Source organism: Amaranthus tricolor, chromosome 1, assembly GCF_026212465.1.
Source record: "Amaranthus tricolor cultivar Red isolate AtriRed21 chromosome 1, ASM2621246v1, whole genome shotgun sequence".
NCBI classification, from domain to species: Eukaryota; Viridiplantae; Streptophyta; class Magnoliopsida; order Caryophyllales; family Amaranthaceae; genus Amaranthus; species Amaranthus tricolor.
In genome coordinates this window covers 19,577,740-19,599,326 of record NC_080047.1, presented here as the reverse complement: position 1 = coordinate 19,599,326, position 21,587 = coordinate 19,577,740, and the positions used below count along the sequence as shown (strand labels likewise).

At 38.2% G+C, this 21,587-nt stretch overlaps 2 protein-coding genes across 2 annotated transcripts; both read left to right on the top strand.

Moving 5' to 3' along the window:
- The first annotated feature begins 14,363 nt into the window (after positions 1 to 14,363).
- LOC130807359 (uncharacterized) lies at positions 14,364 to 15,887 on the top strand. Its single transcript, XM_057672548.1, has 2 exons — positions 14,364 to 15,209; positions 15,366 to 15,887. The coding sequence occupies exons 1-2, from the start codon at positions 14,364 to 14,366 to the stop codon at positions 15,885 to 15,887; spliced, it is 1,368 nt and encodes a 455-aa protein (XP_057528531.1).
- Positions 15,888 to 16,058: 171 nt separating this feature from the next.
- On the top strand, positions 16,059 to 16,910 carry LOC130807352 (uncharacterized). The gene is made up of 2 exons (XM_057672540.1): positions 16,059 to 16,277; positions 16,374 to 16,910. The coding sequence occupies exons 1-2, from the start codon at positions 16,059 to 16,061 to the stop codon at positions 16,908 to 16,910; spliced, it is 756 nt and encodes a 251-aa protein (XP_057528523.1).
- Positions 16,911 to 21,587: the final 4,677 nt, after the last annotated feature.

The window sequence follows — 21,587 nt, the reverse complement described above, 5'->3', positions numbered from 1 at the left end:
GAAATTTTATAGCTGGTAGTCCTCTAACTAGGTCTTTTGATCTTAATGCATTAATCAATGAATAACTAGCATGACCTAGTCGCTTATGCCAAAGTAGTGGGTCTTCTTCTATGACACTTAAACACGTTAGATTGGTTTTGGGAACAGTGTCCAGGTCCACTACATAAGTGTTCCCTTTTCTGATTCCCTCAAGCACAGGGTCTCCTGTGTTGTTCCTAGAAATTATGCATCATTCAGAAGTAAACTTAACAGAGTTACCTTTGTCACAAAATTGAGAAATACTTAGCAAATTGTGTTTTAAATTCTCGACTAAATATACGTTATCAATGGCATGGGAACTTGACCTTCCAACCTTTCCTTTGGCAATTATCTCACCCTTCATGTTGTCGCCGAAGGTTACTGTTCCCCCATCATAGGCTTCAAGTGAGAGAAATTTAGATTTGTCACCCGTCATATGCTTGGAACACCCACCGTCGAGATACCATGAGTTGTTCCCCCTCACTTGATCCTGCAAAGCAACTTAATGGTTAGATACAGGAACCCATTCATCCTTGGGTTCCTTGTCGACAATACTTGAATCACATTTCTTAATCCATATGCGTTCGACATAATTTTCATTTGCTTTGGTATGTTGTTCCCTCTTTATACATTGATGTTTTAGGTGTCCAATTTTACCACAAAAGGAACAGATTTTACTACTAGGGAGATCAACATAGACCTTTTTCTTTTTATCATTCTTAACATAGCCTAGACCTTCTTTACTCTTTGTTTTAGCTTCTGGAATCCATTTGGGAATTTCATTGATTTTCCCTTTTCCTCTTGAGTTTATTTTATTTTTCAAATATTCATTTTCTATTTCATAGGATTCTAATTTTGATTTCAACTGTTGAAATTCAGTGCTAACCATGTGAGTAGATATATTGTTTACATCTTTACTTAATCCTAACAATTTATTTTGATTTATTTAAATATTAAGAAAAATAAATTCCTGTTTTAATTTTTCAATTGTCTCTTTCAAAACACTATTCTGATCTAGCAAATTAAAAAATCTGCTTTGTACATCTATTCTAAATGAATTTAGGTAGGACACATGATCCTTGTTTGAGTTGAGGTCTTTCTCGATTTGGAGACACTTGATATTCTGTTTATCTAATTTCTCTTGTGTCTCCAAGAGCAACTTAATTAATTTATTCTTACTGAGTTTAGATGGATGTTTAGGAAGTGAGTTATAAGACATTACCTCTTTTTCTTTGGACTCTTCATCCTTGCTGTGATGAGATGCCATGAGGCATAGGTTTGCTGTTTCTTCTTCCACTGGAGCTTCTGTCTCAGCCTCGCTCTCCGTATCACCCCAAGCTGCAATCATTGCCTTTCTAAAATCAGTTTTTAAGTTTCCCTTCTTATATTGTCTTCCAACTTCTCTTGCTTTTCCCTTGCACTTCTCATTTTTCCATTGAGGGCAATCCTTGATGAAGTGATCAGTGCTCTCACACTTGTGGCATTCAAAATTTGTCTTCAAGTTAGTAGTCTCCTCATCATCAGTTTCTGATTCTTCATGATCCTTTGCTGCTAAAGCCAGTCCTTTATTTCGGGCACTGTCGGCTGTTCCCAAATGCAATTCATGGGTCATGAGAGAACCAGCCAACGCTTCCAAATTGAACTTGGTGAAATCTTTCGATTCTTGAATGGCTATGACTTTAGCTCTCCAACGTTCATCTTGAGGAAGACTCCTAAGTATTTTCCTAACTTGTTCATCAACGGGAATGATCTTACCAAGAGAGACTAATTCATTCGTGATATTTGTGAACCTAGTGAACATCTCTTGAATGTTCTCCCTAGGTTCCATGAGAATCTTTCATATTTGGACATTAGCAGGTCAATCTTGGATCGCTTCACTTCACTAGTACCTTCATGGGTAACTTCTAGCAGGTCCCAAATCTGCTTGGCAGTTTTGCAACCCATAATACGATTGTGCTCATTAGGACCAAGTCCACAGTGAAGTAATTTAATAGCAAGAGCGTTCATCTCCATCTTTTGAAAATCTTCTTTCTCGTAATCAGTGATTGGTTTTGGAATAGTTTCGTTGTTGGAGTTTAAGGTCGTCACCTCAAAATCTCCAATTTCAATAACTCTCCATACTTGGTAATTTTCGGCCTTTATGAAGATTTCAATTCTATTTTTCCAGTAGGTATAGAATTTCCCATCAAACATGAGTGGCTTTTGCGTGGAGTACCCTTCTTCCATGCGTTCATTCATCTTCAACATCTTGCCAGGGAACAGGATACTGCTCTCAGGGTTTCCTGATTAAAAGAGGAACAAGGCTCTGATACCAATTGTAGGAATGCTAATACATGATCGAATGCAACAAGAGGGGGGTGAATTGTTGTGTATTAGGTTTAAGATTTTTGCCTCTAATTTTTGCGGAATTGTATCAAGTAAAGAACAAAACTTAAACTCAAAAATGAAAAGAAAAATAATAAAAGGAGACAAAGATTTTACGTGGAAACCATCTTGGCCTAATAAGAAGGAAAAACCACGACCCCCCGGGATTTCAAAATTCTCACTATGTTTTAGGCAATCAATTACAATTACATAAAACAAATATGCTTCACTTGAAGCTTCTCTACTCTATGCCTATTTCTCTTCTCTTCTTTTCTCCTTCTCTTTCTCTTCTCATGCTTTTCTTGAAGCTTCTCTATTCCCCTAGACTTCCCTTAAGTCTAGTTACAACAAAAACACTCAATTACCCTTACAAGGCCAATTCTTAAGAAGATTAAAATTAAGTAGTTGCTCAAGAAAAATATAATGAATTAATTGGCAAATTCATGAACAAAATATTTTTCTTATTTTGATCTCACCTTAAGGACACTCTCAGATGGATATCGGTTGAGCGTAGCTTCCCTCTTTTATAAAGGGAACAGCCATCAGTGCACTCAACCCACGATTTCCATGTAGTGCACTCACCCCATAACTTCCATTTACTTACTTGCTCCCAAAGAAAATTGGGAAGTTATTGAAAGTAGAGGTGGAAAAATGACTGCGGTTTTCTTGTACGGTTAATAGTACATGAGTCACTAGGAAGATCCTAAATTATAGGAGACTTGTTCAAAGTAGAGAATAAATCTCTTGGGTGTCCGAATTTATAGGAGTTTAATTCAAAATGAGGAATAAGTCTTCTCCATATTTTTAGGTGTTTAAAAAAAAACTTTTTGCCAATTAATAAATTAGTTTAATTAAGCAACTAATTAAACTTTTAACCTTTTACATTAAGTAAACACAGAAAACGTAATTTTCGTAACTTCCAATCAATGTCTTCTTTAGACCTGTATCGTGGGGAACAGCGCACTGTCTCCATCTACAACTTTCGTCAGGACTTTAACTCTAGGAACAGTAAACTGACTTCTAAAGCAATTGTCCAACTTTTTGGATATTTGAGACATGTACAACTTCCACGAACCAAGTCATAGGCTTCATCAACGATTAACAAAATCGGATATTCACCTACAAAACAATCTCTAAAACATGTTTGTTTATTTAGAAGTGAAGTCATCATCAAAACCTAAGAGGCCAACAACCATGATGGCGGTGGCCGATCTCGTGTTGATCTTCGGGCTTCTTGATGTTGAGGAGTTGAATGTGATGTTTGGCTTCTTGAGCTTGGGAATGATCTTGTACTTTCAGGTGTACTTGGACTCGGAGATGATGGGTTTGTTGGTTGGTCTGCTCCGTCTTCTTCACTTGGATCTCTTAGGAGAGTATCTCCTTCACGAGCTTCAGTTTCTTTTTCTTTCCACATCCATTCGGCTACTTCGTCGTAAATTACGTCTCTAGAAATGATTAATTGTTTAGATTCAGGCTTGTAAAGGCGATATCCTTTTGTTTCGTGACTGTATCCAATGAATATGCATTTTTCTACCTTCTCATTGAGCTTTTCCCGATTCTCCTTCGAGATGTGGGCATAAGCTACGCATCCGAACACTTTGAGGTGTTCTACTCTTGGCTTTCTCTTGTGTCAGGCTTCATATGGCGTTAAATCCTTAACTGCTTTTGTGGGAGATCTATTGAGGATATATACTGCCGTGTGAACAGCTTCGGCCTAGTATTTTTTGGGTAGATGTTTACCCTGCATCATGCTACGGGCCATCTCTGTTATAGTGCGGTTTTTCCTTTCTGCGACACCATTTTGTTGAGGTGTACGCCTTGATTTAAGTTCTCTTTAATTCCATGCTTCTTACAGAAGTTGTTGAATTCGTTGCTTGTAAATTTTCCGCCACGATCCATTGTAAGAATCTTAAGAGAATGCCCACTTTGATTTTTTGTGATGGCTTTGAATTCCATGAAGTGGGAAAAAGCTTCTGATTTTTTCTTCAGGAAATATACCCACATCATGGGGGATTAGTCATCTACGAACAAAAGAAAATATCTTTTTCCGCCAAAAGACGGATTCTTGGTAGGACCCCAGATATCTGCATGAACAAGCTCTAGAGGAGCCCTGGTCCTCCAAGGTGCAGTAGAAAATGGCAATTTGTGCATCTTGCCATATATACAGCCTTCACAAATTTTTTTCTTTCATTTTTTATTGATGGTAGTCCAATTACCATTTCTTTTTGTTTTAATAGTTTTAGACTATTAAAATTTAGATGCCTGAATCTCAAATGCCAAAAGGTGGATTCATCATTTTTTGAGCTTAAAACCAATTTTTCTTCAAATGGCAATTTTAATGGGAATATTTTGTTATATTTTTGTGATAGACTCCTTAATATTTTTCGAATCACATTTCATCTTCTATTTTACCACCATTTGATCTTATGTGATAAACTATATTAGTGACTCGGTCAAAAAATGAATGTATTGTTTCATTTTTTTGCCATTAATAAATTATCAAATTCTCTCCATAGTGATTGGAGTTTAAAAAGAATTACCTTTTCGGAACCTCTGTACTTTGTCTCCAGGATCTTCCAAGCCTCCGTAGCTGTTTTTGCAGGCATGATCAGTATTGCCTCGTCGACTCCACGTTACAATAGGGATATGGTATAGTTATCCCTTATCCTATTTTATTTATATTGTTTTATTTTTATTTCTTCCCAAGATGACTCGTTAGTGTCATCTTTGGGTGGTTGCTCGTAACCTTCTTGTACTAATTCCCATAAATCTTGGGAGATAAATATTGACCTCATTTGCATAGCCCATTGTTCATATTTTTCTCCCTTAAATGTGGAACCCAATTAACTTGGGGGTAATTAATGGTTGAGGTCATTTTTTTATTTTGTGGTTAGAGGTTTATTTTATTGTGGAGTATGTTGGTTAATGTGTTTAGGTTGTTTGGAAGTCTTGGTTTTAATTAGCTCTTGATACCAAATGTAGAAAAATTTAGATGGTAAAATAGTAAATGGATTTATTTGGAGAGGAAAATGAATGAATATGTAGAATGGATATTGTTCTTCATTGCCAAAAATTGATTACATCAATGGGTATTTATAGTGTTGAGTTTGGTTACAAGTTTACTAAAATATCTTAGATATTTTTATTTTTTAATTACTTTTCTAGGATCTTCCATTATATTATCTTAGATATTTTTATTTTTTAATTCTTTAGTTTAGATATTTTTATATTTAATTAAAATCCTAGATTTTTCTAGATTATTTTAATATGCTCCAACTCCAACAATTTGGGGGATTACATAGCAATTTATCCATGTCAATCTTTCCTCAACATTATCCCTATCTGACCATTCACAAAGATCCTCGAAAATATCCCATAAAGGTGAATCATTACTCATGCCTTCCATAGCTAATTCCTTGGTTTCAAAGATAATGAGGAGTTTGTTGGCTTTAGTTGTTTTATGATTGTTATTGATAGGAACAGCTCAGACACTCATTTCTTTCAATTCTATTAATTCACCAACAATTATTTTTCCTAATTGTGGTGATTATGGGTGTGACTTAGGTCCTTAATCCATAGAAGATATGTAGTTGTAAACAAGAGGTGTAAAAGGGTATATTAGATATAACGCGAAAAGGCTTGAAAGGAAAACTATGGTTTAAAGGCAAAATAAAAGGTCCTTAATCAAAGGCTTTGAGTGCCATCCAATTGTGTCTCTCTAATGAGGTATTAAGGGAAGTGGTGAAGGACAACACTACAAAGGGCATTTGACAAACTTGAGTCATTGTATACAGCCAAGAGGGTGAGTAATAGATCGATTTTGAACAGTAGGCCTTATGATCTCTGACTTGAAGAAGGCAATTCTCCCAGGCATATTTGGATGAGTTTTGCACTATAGTCATGGATTTACATAATATTGATGTGGTTTTTGATTATAAGGATTTGGTTATGTTCTTGTTATGTTCTTTACCTTCGTCTTACAAGAACTTTAGGGAAACATTGCTATATAATAGGGAGAATCTTAGTTGTGATGATATATATAATACTTTGATTCTAAGAAAGGTCTCTTTGGGTGGATGCAGCTACCTTCTTACATTCATTGATGATTACTCAATAAAGGTCTCTGTGAGTGTGTTTAGGCTACATCATCTAGTGTATTTTTTATTCTAACATAAACTAATTCAACATAAAGTATTTTATTTCAAAAATTCTATTTAAATTAATAAAATAATTTTTATACAATTGGGCCCTTTTATATTGTTTTGCTTATGCTTCATAAAAAGTCGGGATTGGCCCTGTTTTTTGTATTGAGTTTATTTTGTTTGATAGTGATTAAAAACGTAATTTATGAATTGTTTATTTTTATATTAAGATGAAAAATGTTATTTATGGATCTTTTATGTATGGATGATAAAATAATCACAAGCCAAACATAATTAATGAAAAATGTTGTTGTTCTTATGCATTAGGTTATCAGTGATTTCAGATGTTTCATGATAGTAGGAATTAGGGAATGACTTTAATGAGCTGGTAACATAATCGAACATTGATTGTTGCTAGGACTTCAACGCCTACTTTAGTTAAATTCAAGTACTACATTAATTCGTTTATGAGCATAAAAAAGAAAAGCAATGATGAGAAAGGGATAAGGAGGAAGGAAAAGAGATTTTATTTACTTTGTTAGAAATGATTCTATGTTGTGTCCCTTCAACACCTCCATTATCATGCTTTATTTGATTTTTGTTCTGTTTTACTTGAACTGAAATTGAAATTTTCTTTGAAGTGTTTTACATTTTGATGTCTTCGGAATGGAGATTTTGGTTATTTAAATAATTTTAAATGTTTTGATTTATTTTTATCACTTGTTATTTTGTTTGGTTTATTGATTTTCATATTTTTCTAAATATATATTTATATGCAGCTTGCCTCGTATGCCGCTCACAAAATGCCAAAAGACTATTGTTTCACTTATCTGTATTATTAGACTAAGGGATGTTATGATGAAGTTATCTTTTCTTATTTAATGATTTTCCTTGAATTACTTAAAGTTCCACGAAAAAAAATTCATTCTGTAAAAAGAAGCTTAGCATTGGGTATTAAAAATATTAATGAGTTTCTTAGAAGTGAATTAAGTTGTTTTGACCAACTTAGACTGGATTGAAGTACTTTTTACAAATTATGCAATTTGCTTAAAAATCATGGCGGTTTAAAGGAGTCAAAAAATATGTTTATTGAAGAGAGGGTTGCAATATTCTTAAACATATTAGGCCATGATCAAAAACAAAGATTAACTGTTAGACGTTTGAGAAGATCAAAAGAGACGATTTCTAGAAACTTTCAAGAAATTTTGAGGTGTGTTTTGCGATTGCACAACATCCTATTAAAAACTCCCGAACCTATCCTAGAGAATAGCAATGATGAGAGACGGAAGTGGTTTAAGGTACAAAGATTTTGGTTTTATACAGTTTGTGTTTAGGTTTTATGTGAGTTTGTTCAATAATGATACTTTTGTTATGGTAACTTGTAGAATTTTCTTGGGGCTTTATATGGTACATTCATTAACTTGAAAGTTTGAGAGGTTGAGAAGCCTAGGTATCGAATAAGAAAAGGTAACATTTCAACGAATGTTTTAGCAGCTTGTTCGATAGATATGGAGTTTACCTATATTTTACCTGGTTGGGAAGCCTCTGCAGCTGATAGTAGAGTCCGAAAGGACGCCCTTTCTAGAACTCATCCAATTAAGGTTCCTCGTGGTGAGGATACTGCCTATTTCAACCTCATAAGTATTGACTTGAGATTAATAATGCATTTTTTATCTGGTCATTTTTTAGGAACATACTATCTAGTTGATGCTGGATATACAAATAGAGAAGGCTTTTTGGCCTAATATAGAGGTCAAAAGTATCATTTAAAAGAATGGGTAGATGGTTACAAACCAAGAACATCGCAAGATTGTTTCAATATGAAACACTTGTCTGGGAGAAATGTAATAGAAAGATGTTTTGGTTTAGTTAAAATGAGATGGTCAATACTTCGCAATTCTAGTTGGTATGAAGCTGAGACACATGCCGATATTATATCTACATGTTGTCTTCTCCACAATCTTATTCGTAGAGAAATGAAGTTTGATCCACTTGAGCCTTTGTTAGATACTGAATATGGAAGACAATTCATGAATGATGATAATGATGGTGACTATATCGATGTGGTTGAAACATCTATTGCTTGGACTCTTTGGAGAGACAACCTTGCTCGTCAAATGTTTGATAATTGGCCACTTCGTACGACAACATAAATTTGATTTCATTTTAAGAGTTTTGTAGATCTAAATTTTTAGCTAATGAGATTGAAATCATCTTTAGTTTGTTTAATTGTAAGCTGTAACTTTTGGCCATGAAGTTTTTACTTCATTTGGGTTTAGTTATTTATTTTGACTGTGTATCGAACAAGAAAAACGTCACTTGACTGTTAATTGATTCTAATTAGTCGGTTTAGTTGATTGTATTAAAATGCCTACTATTTAGGTTTTTATATTTTAGTATTTTTCTTCTTGGTTTGATAGTTTTCGCAGATTACCCTACAATGAGTGAAAGTAGAGCAAGTGTTGACAAGAATACTCAAAGAAGATGGACTTACGAAGAAGATCAACTTTTGGTTATATTGTTGATGGAAATGTTTGCTGACGGAAAATGAAAAGCTGAAAGTGGTTTTAGAAGTGGCTATTTGGCGCACTTGGAGAAGTTATTTGCTACGAGCTGAGCTTAAAGTATCCAATATTGACTCAAGACTGAGCTATATTAGGAAACACTTCAATGCGTTACATGATATCAAACAAAAAGGAAGTTGTTTTGGATGGGATGATAATCAAAAAACGGTGATGGGTGATAGGAAACTATTTGACGAATGGGCTAAGGTATTCACAAATGTCTGTTTCTTTATTGGTGATATTATGCAACAATTTCAGCATAATATCTGCTTCTTTCCCATTTCTAATTACCAAAATGATGTATTATATGATCCTAATGATAACATTTCTTCACAAACTACAAATGAAAGTTCTAGATTATAGTGTAATTTTCTCCGTTCATAATTTGCACTTTAGCTATATCACTTTCATGATTGTTATTATTTACTGTTATGACTTTATTTGGCCATTATTGTTGTCTGATACTATTTATTTTGTTATTGTATTATGTTTTTTTTTATAATTACAGACTCATAAAGATACAAATGGCATGTTTTGGAAACCTTTTTAATTTTATGACGATCTTGAGTTGATTTACTCCAAATATCGGGCAACGGGTTCAAAAGCTAATATGCCAGTTGATAGGGATGATGAAGAAATCCAAGAAGCAACATCAAACATAGGAGGAAAAGAGGTGCCAAGCGAAGTGTCGGCGACTAATAAAAGGGATGTAGAAGAAGGTTCTTCCAAGGACAAAGCCAAAAGAAGGAGCGCAAAAATAGAGAGATTCAAACTGTGCAAAAGAACCTGGAAATTATGAAGGAGAAAATGATCGAGGATAGCAATGCACAAATTGAGAAGTTGGTTTCGATTTTGGAAGCTCCAAAGAATATCAAATCCGGTTTGCGTGAAGAACTAGGGAAAGTTCTTCGCATATTAAGAGCTCAAGGACTATTGTTGTGCAAGAAAATGACCGAGGATGATATTGTGATATTCCGTGATTTGAAAGATGAAGATGAAAAATACGATTATCTTATGATGATTTTAGATCAAGTGTGAAACAATTTGTTAGAAAATTTTGTAAGTAGTGGTTAAAAAATGCTAGGAGTATATACTAAGACAATGAGAATACCCATAGAGAAGAGGGCTTTATAGTTGCATGTTACATTTTGCTATTCTAGTACTTTTATACCAAACCATCTATTTTAATGTCAAGTAAATTTTTCTTTGGTTATTATTTCTGAAGACTCAACTCTCTTAAATGATGATAATTCAAAACACATATTGATTAAACAAATAAATTAAGTAATTACATTTAGTTGTTTAAGTTAGTCTAAAATCATATTTGATATAAATTTAATAATTGATATATGTTTAAATCCGAATTATTGGAATATGCTTAAATAACTTAAGTTTATCGTAATGTTAAATTTATCAGTCTTGAAATAAGTTTAAATGTCTTGAAGATAATTATGTTTATAATAAGTTTAGTTTTGTTAATATATTTGAAATATTTTAATAGGTCAAGGTTCATTAAAATTAACTTTGAAATATTTTAATAGGTTAAGGTTCATTAAAATTTACTTTGATATTATTTGAAATTAAGTTTGAATATATTATAACACGTCTTATCTTAAACGATTGGATATTTTATATTTGCATTTGAATTTAAAATATATGTTTAAGATATTTGAATGATTAAATGTTAAAGTACAAGGTACACACGTTTTGTTAATTATAGTACACGATTATATTTGAATTTAAATTACTTGTTAAGTTAATTAAAGAGTTTCCAATAAATAAGGAGATATTTTAAATTGATACTAAAAATAGGAAATGACTATTTGAATTAATGCTAAATATAAGAATTAATTTGAATAATTATTTATACGTTTATTAATTTGGTTTTTGCTTAGTTTTCATTATCTTGTATGAGTACTAACGTGGCAGCACAACATTGGTCATTAAAAACAAATTACATTACACAATGACAAAATTATCTTAGCTGTCAGTACACGTCAGTTTGAAATAAAGCTCAAGGTCTTGAAGACTGGCACAGAATATCTAGATCAACAGAATTAACCGATGAAGCTTTCCAGCTCTTCAAGGAGATGTTAAGGCGTAACATCTATAAATTTTCATTTCAGAATTAAGGATACACCTCTATGCACCTCTTCTTACAATTTTCTCTCTTGATTTAAGATCTAATATTCTCAAAGTACTCAAAGAGTTGTAATTCTTAGTTTATCTAGCTCTTATAATTTATAATAGGCTTAAGTATTAAAAAAGAGTTAGATTATTTTCATAGTTTAATACGCCTAACTTAGAATACTTTTCAAAGTGTTCAACTTGTAATCTCTATTGAGAGATTGAGATTTGCTTTATTAAAGGGACTTGTAATACGGTTCTTCAAGGGGAAGAACGTGGTGTGAGGAGATAGTGAGATTTTCTTGTTTGTATTAAATTCGGATTAATAAAAGGCGTTGAAATCCTACGGGTTGAAAGAGAACCCATAGGCGGGGAGTAGGTTGTTTAGAACCGATGTGTTATTCTTTAAAGTTTATTTTTCGCACATACGTTATTGTTTTACGAATTGACTCAAAACTGTTCCAGAAAACAGTTTTGAAAGACTCCTCAATCTCTTGAAACGATCTTCCAGATAAAATTCTTAAACGCCCATACTCTTTATTCACCCCCCTCTAGAGAGTATTCGACCTCCTATCAACTTTCAATTTCCCATGTAATATAGCACCTTGGAATATTTTAACCACACTCTATCACATGGTATCCAAGCGACCACTAAAAGTTAATTGATTTGCAACACAGAAAAAATATAAACCTTTTTTTTAAAATAAAACATGTTCCACATTCTTCCTATACTCGGATATCCATAACTTCCCACCTTCCCACCTCCCATATTTCTTGCCTTTTCATTTTTTTTGGCTCTCTTCCCTTCCCCTCTATGATAGCCCCCTCCATCACGACACCTTCTTCCTTACCTACCAAGCCCGGGCGAAGTTACATGGGCTCCGGCCCCCTTGCAAAAAATGCAATCCTATAATTTTTAGCTTTGACCCCCTATATGATATATATTTGAAACAGTGTGAAAATAAAACAAAAATTATCATAGTTCAATGGTTATTTTATTTGTAACCAAAGGTTAAGGGATCAAATCCCAATGTAAATAACTTTTGTTCATAAAGTAAAATATTTATGTTATAATATCATTACATTTTATTTTTCATAATTTTACTTCCATCCTTTTTTAGTGTTTGTTTAGATTTTTGTTATTTTAATTTTAATAGTATTCTTTTTAAAGACTTAATAGGCGAATAATAGGTTCCAAAAACACATGATATTTTTCAAAAGGATAATTAGAGAAAAGCTTCAAATCCATTTGTTGAATATATATATTTTTGTGATGACTCAAGTTGATTTTCAGTAAAGGTGTTCATTCAGGTCATCGGGTTGATTTTGAATTAGGTGTTTTGGGTCGGTTCAGAATCGGGTTTTGTGTCGAGTCAAATCAGGTTTGGTTACAAGGACGCATAATCGGGTCATCAAGTCTGTTTTGAACACAAATTATTCTTAATCTAAATAATTTCTTAAATATTTTTAATAGTGCACTCAAGTTACACCATTAAATCTCAAAAATAGATAACCAATTATAATCTTATAGGATAACCTTAAATTCATTATAAATAAGGTATTATAATGAATTAATTAATTTGGGCCTTGTTAGAGAATTAATATGTATTTTGTAAATCAATTATTGAATTTATTATCTACAAAATTGCCGAGTATTTGAGAAAAGAGTGTTTTATGAATTTTTTGTCATAATGATTTTATAAAATTATAAACTATAATCTGGTTGTTTTGAATAAATTTCAAAACTTTTTTTAGTTATAATTTCTTTACGTAAGAAGGATTGAAACGAAGCACTTTAGTGGTTTCCTAGAAAAAACGTATTGAATTTTAATTACTTTTTATTACGATGCATTACCATACATGCTAGTGATGCACCAATATACTACAAAGGTTATGCTTGATGATATGATTATGCTAAGCATATTTTACTCATGTGGGAAAGCTTATGATTTGATTTTGCTATGTTGCAAATAAAGTATGTTTTGTTATGTTGCAAATAAAATATGTTTATCATATGGAAAAGTTGAAACTTTTGACTTTTCAAATGCTATTGAAATTTCAAGAAATATATTATATACAAAAATATTTTAGCCTAAATGGCAGGTACACATGCCACAATAAATATTGTGTGCATGATTAAACAGCTCATCAATGCCATGAGCGCATATTGTAGAAATACCATTGTGTTACATTTGTCGGACATGTCGCGGACGGTAGATTGACTATCAAACGACTCACAAGATGACTCACGAAGTGTCCATGCAAACGTATGATATGAGTTAGAAATTTCTTTGGATCCATTCATATCTTATGATTTATGATGAAAAATGAGAACTTGAAATTACTATTGTCATGGTACTGTTTTTTAATTAATTTATTTATTTAATAATTAGCATCATATTACCGAAATACCCTTTGACCTTTTCCGTTAACCTTGACTTTCGGTCAATGGGCTTTTTCTGGAAGTCCCATCTTCCTTGAATGGCCCATGGGCCAGTTACCTCTGAAAAACCCTAACTCCCCACTCTCCCACAATGCATGGCTCTCCTTGTTTAAAGATGAATAACTGCCCACTCTTCCCATGATCAGTCCACCTCCCACTACTCCCACTACTCCCATGATAGTTCACTTCTTCTGCAACTTCCCTTCCTCACCATTATAAATAGGGGCTACCATCAAGGAGGGAGGATCATCTGAAATAGCTTTCCTAGTATCCTTGCTTACAGTACTTCCTTAGCCTTCCCAAACACTAGCACTAGCACTAGCAATCCCAATCCCGACCTTCCTTCTTGCATTCATTCTACAATCTGTCATTCCTTAATCTCCGATCTACGTTCTGACTTGAGCGTCGGAGGGGTTTTCCGGGAGATCACCCCCCGGACAAGGCTAACGTGTTGTGTTGCAGGAATTCAGGTCGCTTCCTCCCACGAGTTGCTACTTCCGATAACGCCTCCATCTGCGGTATTCCAAGTGTCTCGCACTTCCTCGTTTCATTACCGAAACAGTTTGGAGCCGTCTGTGGGGAGTGTTACAAAAAGTCATGGCTCCCAAAAGAAATCCAACACAAACCGCAACCGTGCATAGCACAGATATAGACACTTCTGCAGGTCATGCTAATAATCAAGCCGTGACTCACCGTGATCTGGACATGCTAGCACAGAACCTCACGGCTGCTTTCTCTGAACAACTCCGCGCCGTCATGAATAATGCTCCTGCTCAGCAACGAGTATTAGAAGACATGGCGGATCAAATAAAAAACTTGCGGGCACGAATCGAACCCCATCAGGAGATACCGAAGTCTCATGAATCTCAGGATGGGAACTCGAGGACGTCCCACTCCAGTAGACGCAATAAGAAGAGGCGGGAGAGATCTAGAACCTACCCGAGCCTCAGCAAAACAGGTCTGCGGGATGGCGAATCTAAAACCGCCTCTCGAGATGTCCGCACCTTCCTAGAAAGTAAGAAACAAAAGACGTCTGAAAGCGTCCAATCATTGGTGGATAAAAGGAGGGAAGAAAGAAAGCAAGCCCAAGCCGCGGAGTCTAGCCGCCGCATCTCCATGCCGCGGAATGAGGCCGGCAAAAGTAGCCTTTCTGGAAAACTCGTACCCATAATCTCTCCATTGGCCCCGGTGATACTAAATACTCCCAGTAATGGGAAGATAAAGATTCCAAACATGGCGGCCTTCGATGGAACGTCCTGCCCGGAGGAACATCTGATGGCCTACAAAAACTTGATGTTGCTGTATACCAACGACCCGTTGTTGTGGTGCAAGTTCTTCCCGACTACTGTTACGGGGGTAGCACTGACATGGTATACTTCCCTTCCAGGAGGAAGTATACACAACTTTGTCCAACTGGAAGAGAAGTTCCTGGGCCACTTTATAGCTTCCAGGAGGCAGGAGAAATCAAATTTTCACTTACTCAGCATCACGCAATTAGAAGGAGAATCCATATCATCCTATCTAAAAAAGTTTCATGAGGCGGTGCTGGAGGTAACCGATTTGAAAGAATCGGTTGCATTAAACGCCCTGATCAACGGAATGAAGGCCCAACGGCTGAAGTTCCAGTTGGTCGAAAATCAAGTGAAGACATACGCGGAGGCCATGATGCAATGCCAAAGCTATGTCACGGCCTCCGAAATATGTCAGGCCCATGATCCTAAGAAACGGAGGTCTGATAAGAAGGACCCCATTACCAATAAATCCTCGAGAAACAGAGAGAAACAAGCATTGAGGAGGGAAAGAAACTACCCTCCACGATCCAAACATGTGTACGTCGCGGAAGGGGAAACAAGGACGCGGAGTATACTCGATGGAGGCAATGACCCGATGTTCAACCGCAACAGGAAAGACATATTCTATGCCATCCGCAATGAATTGCCGACTCCACCTCCTACTAACACCCCCTCCAACCGTCGTAACTTCAATCTGTGGTGTGACTACCACAAAGAACACGGCCACACTTTGGCCCAATGCCGAGAACTTAAACGTATCCTGCACCAATTGGCTGATGAAGGGAAACTGTCGAGGTTCATCAACAAGGGAGACTATGTAGCAAAAGAAGTCGAAAGAAAGCCGTGGCACCATAAACGCAGATCCCCCGGGAGGGATGAGGCCAGGCGCGAAAGTTCCAACACTCAAGGGACTATCAACCTGATTTTCGGTGGATAGACTGAGGAATATCCCACCATCCGCGCCGCAAGAGATAGCGTCCATACTCTGCTAAAGGGACCCCCAATGACCACATCTAGTGGGCCGGTCATGAAATTCGATGCCACGACCTTCCAAATGCTGCAACAACCACATACTGACCCTCTGGTGGTCACTTTGAAAATTGGGCAAATGAAAGTCAAAAGGGTACTTGTAGATACCGGAAGTACGGCTGATCTTCTAACAATGGATTGCCTAAGGAAAATGCAGTTTGAAGAAAAACACTTGCAACCCCTCGATAAACCTTTGATCGGGTTTGGGGGAAACCAGGTCGTTCCACTAGGTACCATCGTACTACCCGTACGAGTAGGAGAGAAGGACAAAAGTAGAACGATGCCTATACGATTCACGGTTGTAGATCTCACATTCCCCTACAACGCCATCATGGGGCTTCCGCTCATCAACAAAATCAAAGCCGCAATCTTCCCTCATCAACTCTTGCTTCAGTTTGAGCGGGATGATGGGCAAGTGGGTATACTCAAAGGGGACCAAGTGACAGCTCGTCAATGTCTAGTGAGTACCCTCAAGCGAGAAACCTCCTCCACTCCCTCCAAAAGAAAGAGGGGAGACTCTTCAGCCGTCATGAGCGTGTATACAGACAACCCCAACGCCCACGGAAGGCCTCACCCAGTGGAACGGTATGAGGAGGTGGAGATGTTTGATGGGAAACAAATAAAGGTTGGAAAAAACCTCTCAGACGCAATCAAGACTGATCTCTTGGCCACCATCGCCGAGTTCCACGATGTCTTCGCTTTCTCCACGGAAGAGATGCCTGGTATCCCTACCCATATCACGTGTCATAAACTTGATATAAAGCCAGGTTATAAATCCGTGAAGCAAAAGCTGCGACATCAGGGAAGAGAGCGAATAAAGGCCGCCAAAGAGGAGGTGGAGAAGTTATTGAAGGCCGGATTCATCAGGGAATGCAAATATTCAGATTGGCTCTCCAACGTTGTTCTCGTCAAGAAATCCAACGGGAAGTAGAGAATGTGCGTCGATTTCACGGATCTAAACAAGGCATGCCCAAAAGACGACTACCCTCTCCCCAAGATAGATCGTTTGGTGAACTCCACAGCAGGACACGCCCTGTTAAGCTTCATGGATGCTAACGCAGGTTATCATCAAATCCCGTTGGCCCCTGAAGACCAACCGCACACAGCGTTCATCACGAATGCCGGCGTGTACTGCTACAAAGTCATGCCCTTTGGTCTAAAAAACGCCGGAGCCACGTATTAGAGAATGGTAAACAAAGTCTTCCAGTCTCAGATAGGCCGAAATCTGGAGGTATACGTGGACGACATGATTGTAAAGAGCAAGCAAGCATCTGAACATGCTGCAGACCTCCGAGAAACATTCATAACCCTCCGGAAGCACCAAATGCGACTCAATCCAGATAAATGCGTCTTTGGAGTTACTGGAGGTAAGTGTCTTGGTTTCCTTGTCGACGAAAGAGGGATAGAGGCAAACCCTGACAAAATTAAGGCAATCCAAGATATGAAGTCCCCTAGATCCGTAAAAGAAGTGCAGAAACTAACAGGGTGCCTAGCAGCCTTAGGGAGATTTCTATCCAAATCCGCGGACAAATGCTCCCCCTTCTTCAAAACCCTAAAGCAAAGCAAGTTTGAATGGACGAGAAAAGCAGAAGAAGCATTCCAGGAATTGAAGGAACACCTGTCTACCTTGCCGAAATTAGTATCACCCATCAAAGGGGAGAAGCTGGTCTTATATGTCTCTATCTCCGAGTACTCGCTATCCGGAGTACTAGTGGCGGAAAGAGAAAAGATTCAGCTTCTAATATACTATGTGAGTCATGCATTCCGGGGCTCAGACGGGAACTACTGCGAAGTGGAAAAGGTCATATTCGCAATAGTGATGGCAAGCAGAAAATTGAGGCCATACTTCCAATCCCACCAGATCATCGTTCGGACTGATCAACCTTTGAAAAAGATTCTGGAAGGGAAAAATAAGTCAAGCCGCGTTACCGATTGGGCAAACCAGCTAGCAGACTTCGGCATCGAGTACGAGCCTCGAACGGCAATTAAAGCACAAGCCTTGGCTGACTTTATTGCTGAAAGCACTTCCCCCCCCTCCTGCTGAACTTAATCGAGAATGGAAATTGTATGTAGACGGGTCTTCAACACAATCGGCGAGTGGGGCCGGGCTCCTCATTGTGTCCTCCGCCGGGGTCCGCATGGAAAGGGCGGTCAGATTTGAGTTCGCGGCATCCAACAATGAGGCCGAGTATGAAGCATTACTGATGGGGCTGAAAATCTGCTACGAGGCAGGGGCTAAAGAATTGGCCGCATTCTCGGATTCCCAATTGATAGTGGGGCAAGTAAACGGGGAATTCGAGGCTAAAGATGATAGCATGAAAATGTACCTGCAGCAAGTGAAGGACTTTATTCCAAAGTTTGACAAGTTCACGTTGGAGCACATTCCACGATCCCAAAATGCCCAGGCCGATTCCCTAGCAAAACTTGCCAGCTCCGCAGATACTTCCGCGGCTCGTGATATAATTTGGGAAGTGCTCCCCAACCCCAGCATCAACTTCATGATCAACACCATCGACAGATCTGAAACATGGATGGGGCCATACGTTAAATACCTGCAAGATCAAACGCTCCCCCAGGACGAGAATCAGGCCAAAATGCTCCAGAAGAAGGCCAAATGGTTCGAACTTCATGAAGGAACGCTTTATAAAAAGTCATACACACATCCCCTCCTGAAATGTGTTGCTCCTGAAGAAGGAAACTATATCCTACGCGAAATACACGAAGGCGGATGCGGAATACACCAGGGAGTGCGAACGGTCATTAGCAAAGTCCTTAGAAGTGGTTATTATCGGCCTTCACTCCGGAAAGACGCGGAAGAGTTGATCCTACGGTGTCCTGAATGTCAGTATCACTCAAAGATAGGGAGGAAACCCTCTAATTACTTGACCGTCTTGCAAGCCGTCCTGCCATTCGACAAGTGGGGTATGGATCTCCTTGGCCCTTTTCCACCTGCCAAGGGCCAAAGAAAGTTCATCATTGTGGCTATCGACTACTTCACCAAGTATGTGGAAGCAGAGGCTCTTAGCTCTATCACAGACAAGCAAGTCTGTCAGTTTATATGGCGGAATATTATAACAAGATATGGCATCCCTCGTGTGATCATAACAGACAATGGAAGGCAATTTGTTAGCAAGAACACCACCGAGTACTGCGACAGGTTCAACATCCAAATCAGGTTCAGTTCTGTATCCCGACCTCAAACTAACGGGCAAGTTGAGTCCGCTAACAAGGAAATCCTCAACGGTATCAAAAAGAAGATAGAAGGGGTCAAAGGAAATTGGGATGAAGAATTACCAGGCATCTTATGGGCAAGTCGAACAACAATCAAAGAGGCCACGGGGCATACGCCGTTCTCTTTAGTGTACGGATCCGAAGCCGTACTTCCAGTGGAAATAGGCATACCCTCCACACGGGTCACCTACTACTCACACGCCGAGAATGAGGAAGAAAAAAGAACAAACCTAGATCTCCTACCCGAAACAAGAGGAAACGCACTGTTGAGATCGATAACACAGAAGCAGAGAATGATTCGTAGCTTCAACCGTCATGTTAAAACCAGACGTATTCAAATTGGGGACTTTGTACTCCGCAAAGTCGAGGCTACGGGAAAGATAGGGGAAAAAGGAAAGTTAGGAGCCAACTGGGACGGCCCTTTCAAAGTCGCCCGCGTTATCAAACCAGGAACTTTCGAACTAGAAGACATGAAGGGAAAGAAGCTACACCGCCCGTGGAACGGAGATCATTTGAAAAAGTACTTCATTTAAATAAGATACGCAAGAGGCCAGTCTGATCATTAATGTCATCACAAGTTCATCCCGCGACATTATCACATTATCCAGAATCAGTTGTATTTCATCCCGCAGCATGAGTCGCGTTGTCATTACATTCAATAATAATCGAGATTTCATTTTTCTGATTTATCCGGCTCAAAAAACTATTCAGTTATATTCTACTTCCGGTAATATTGCAAATTTTACAAAATTCAGTTACATCGACAAGTCGGACCCCCAGTTTGGGGTCCTTAAGTTCAAAATATTCAAAGTTATTAAGATGATTCCCAACCGGGACATCGACAAGTCGGACCCCCAGATTGGGGTCCCAAACTTCAAAAAATATTCTAAGTTATTCATTAAGATGATTCCCAACCGGGACATCGACAAGTCGGACCCCCAGATTGGTGTCCCAAACTTCAAAAATATTCTAAGTTATCCATTAAGACGTTTCCAAACGGGACGTCGACAAGTCGGACCCCCAGATTGGGGTCTCAAACTCCAAAATTATTCTAAGTTATTTGCTAAAATTTTCCCGACCGGGACATCGACAAGTCGGACTCCCAGATTGGGGTCCCAAGTTCAAAATCGTTCCAAATAAATATCTAGCTGAATGTCTCTTATCCGCAACGTCGACAAGTCGGACCCTCTGTTAAGGGTCCTGAAGTTCAATGTCAGACTAAGCAAATTCTCAAAGTCATCCAGCCGTGACATCGATAAGTCGGACCCTTAAATTGGTTCCAAGGTCGAAGTTGTCAAATCTGCCCAAGTAAATATCTTTTAGCCGTGACATCAAGTAAGAATTATTTCTCGTCTGCTGATGGGAAGAAGCCGCGGCCAATAGAAGAAAATTCGAAATATTTAAACAATACGGCATCAAGATCAACGTACAAATTCATTGTATTCAAGGTTACAAAAGTTAATATTACAAAATTTATATTACAAAAATCAGAGATCATCCAAGAAGGCGTCTACATCTCCCTCCGGATCTTGAGGGGAGGACCCGGCCACTCCCTCGCCAAGGCTCGGAGTGAAGCTTATGAATTCTTCAACATCGAACGGTTCCACTCCGATCTCGGATAAGTCCCTGGATAAGCCTTGGAGGTTTTTGCCCTCATCAATCAGCAGATTGGATAAGTTTAAACACAATCTCTCCAGCTTAGAAAGCGCCAAGTTCCCGGAGACGTCCGAGGCAGAGGGAGGAGAGAGAGAGAGTTTGTCCAAATCAAGACGTAAGGCCTCCTTTTCAGCAGCAGGGTCCACTCTCTCCGACCACTCCCTAGCCTCTTCCGCGTCCCAATGGGGGTCCACCAGCACCGCTGACTCCCGATCCAAAATCGGAGCTAGGTTAGCCAAAGCTTCGTTCCCCTTCTCATTGGCCTTTTCAAGGAGGGAATCAAAGTCGACGCCTAACTCCGCGGCAGCCAGGCGGAATCTTTCACCACTTATCATGGTACCCGGCTCCCACCATTTCCGTGGTTAGCGCCCCCAAGAAACTTGACGCCTCCGGCTCATCCGAGGACAACCAATCCCTTACCATCCGCGACTTCCTACCCAATCAAAGCTTGTATATTCTTGCCGCGGACAGCAAGGTTTGGAACTTATCCGAATCATCGGACACCTGACGCAGAAGTGACTGGTTTTGTCGCACCAGCTTAGCATGAACATCAGTCAGGTGCCCGATCTCATGGCCAAGGGTGGCCGACATATTTGACGCCGTGTCCAAGTTAGCCACGGTCCCCTCAAGCTGCTTCTTGGCCCTTTCTCGCCATTCTTCTGTGCTGACTAAGCGCTCTTTTAATTCAACGCACTTAGCCAGCTTCTCCTTTAAGGAAGGA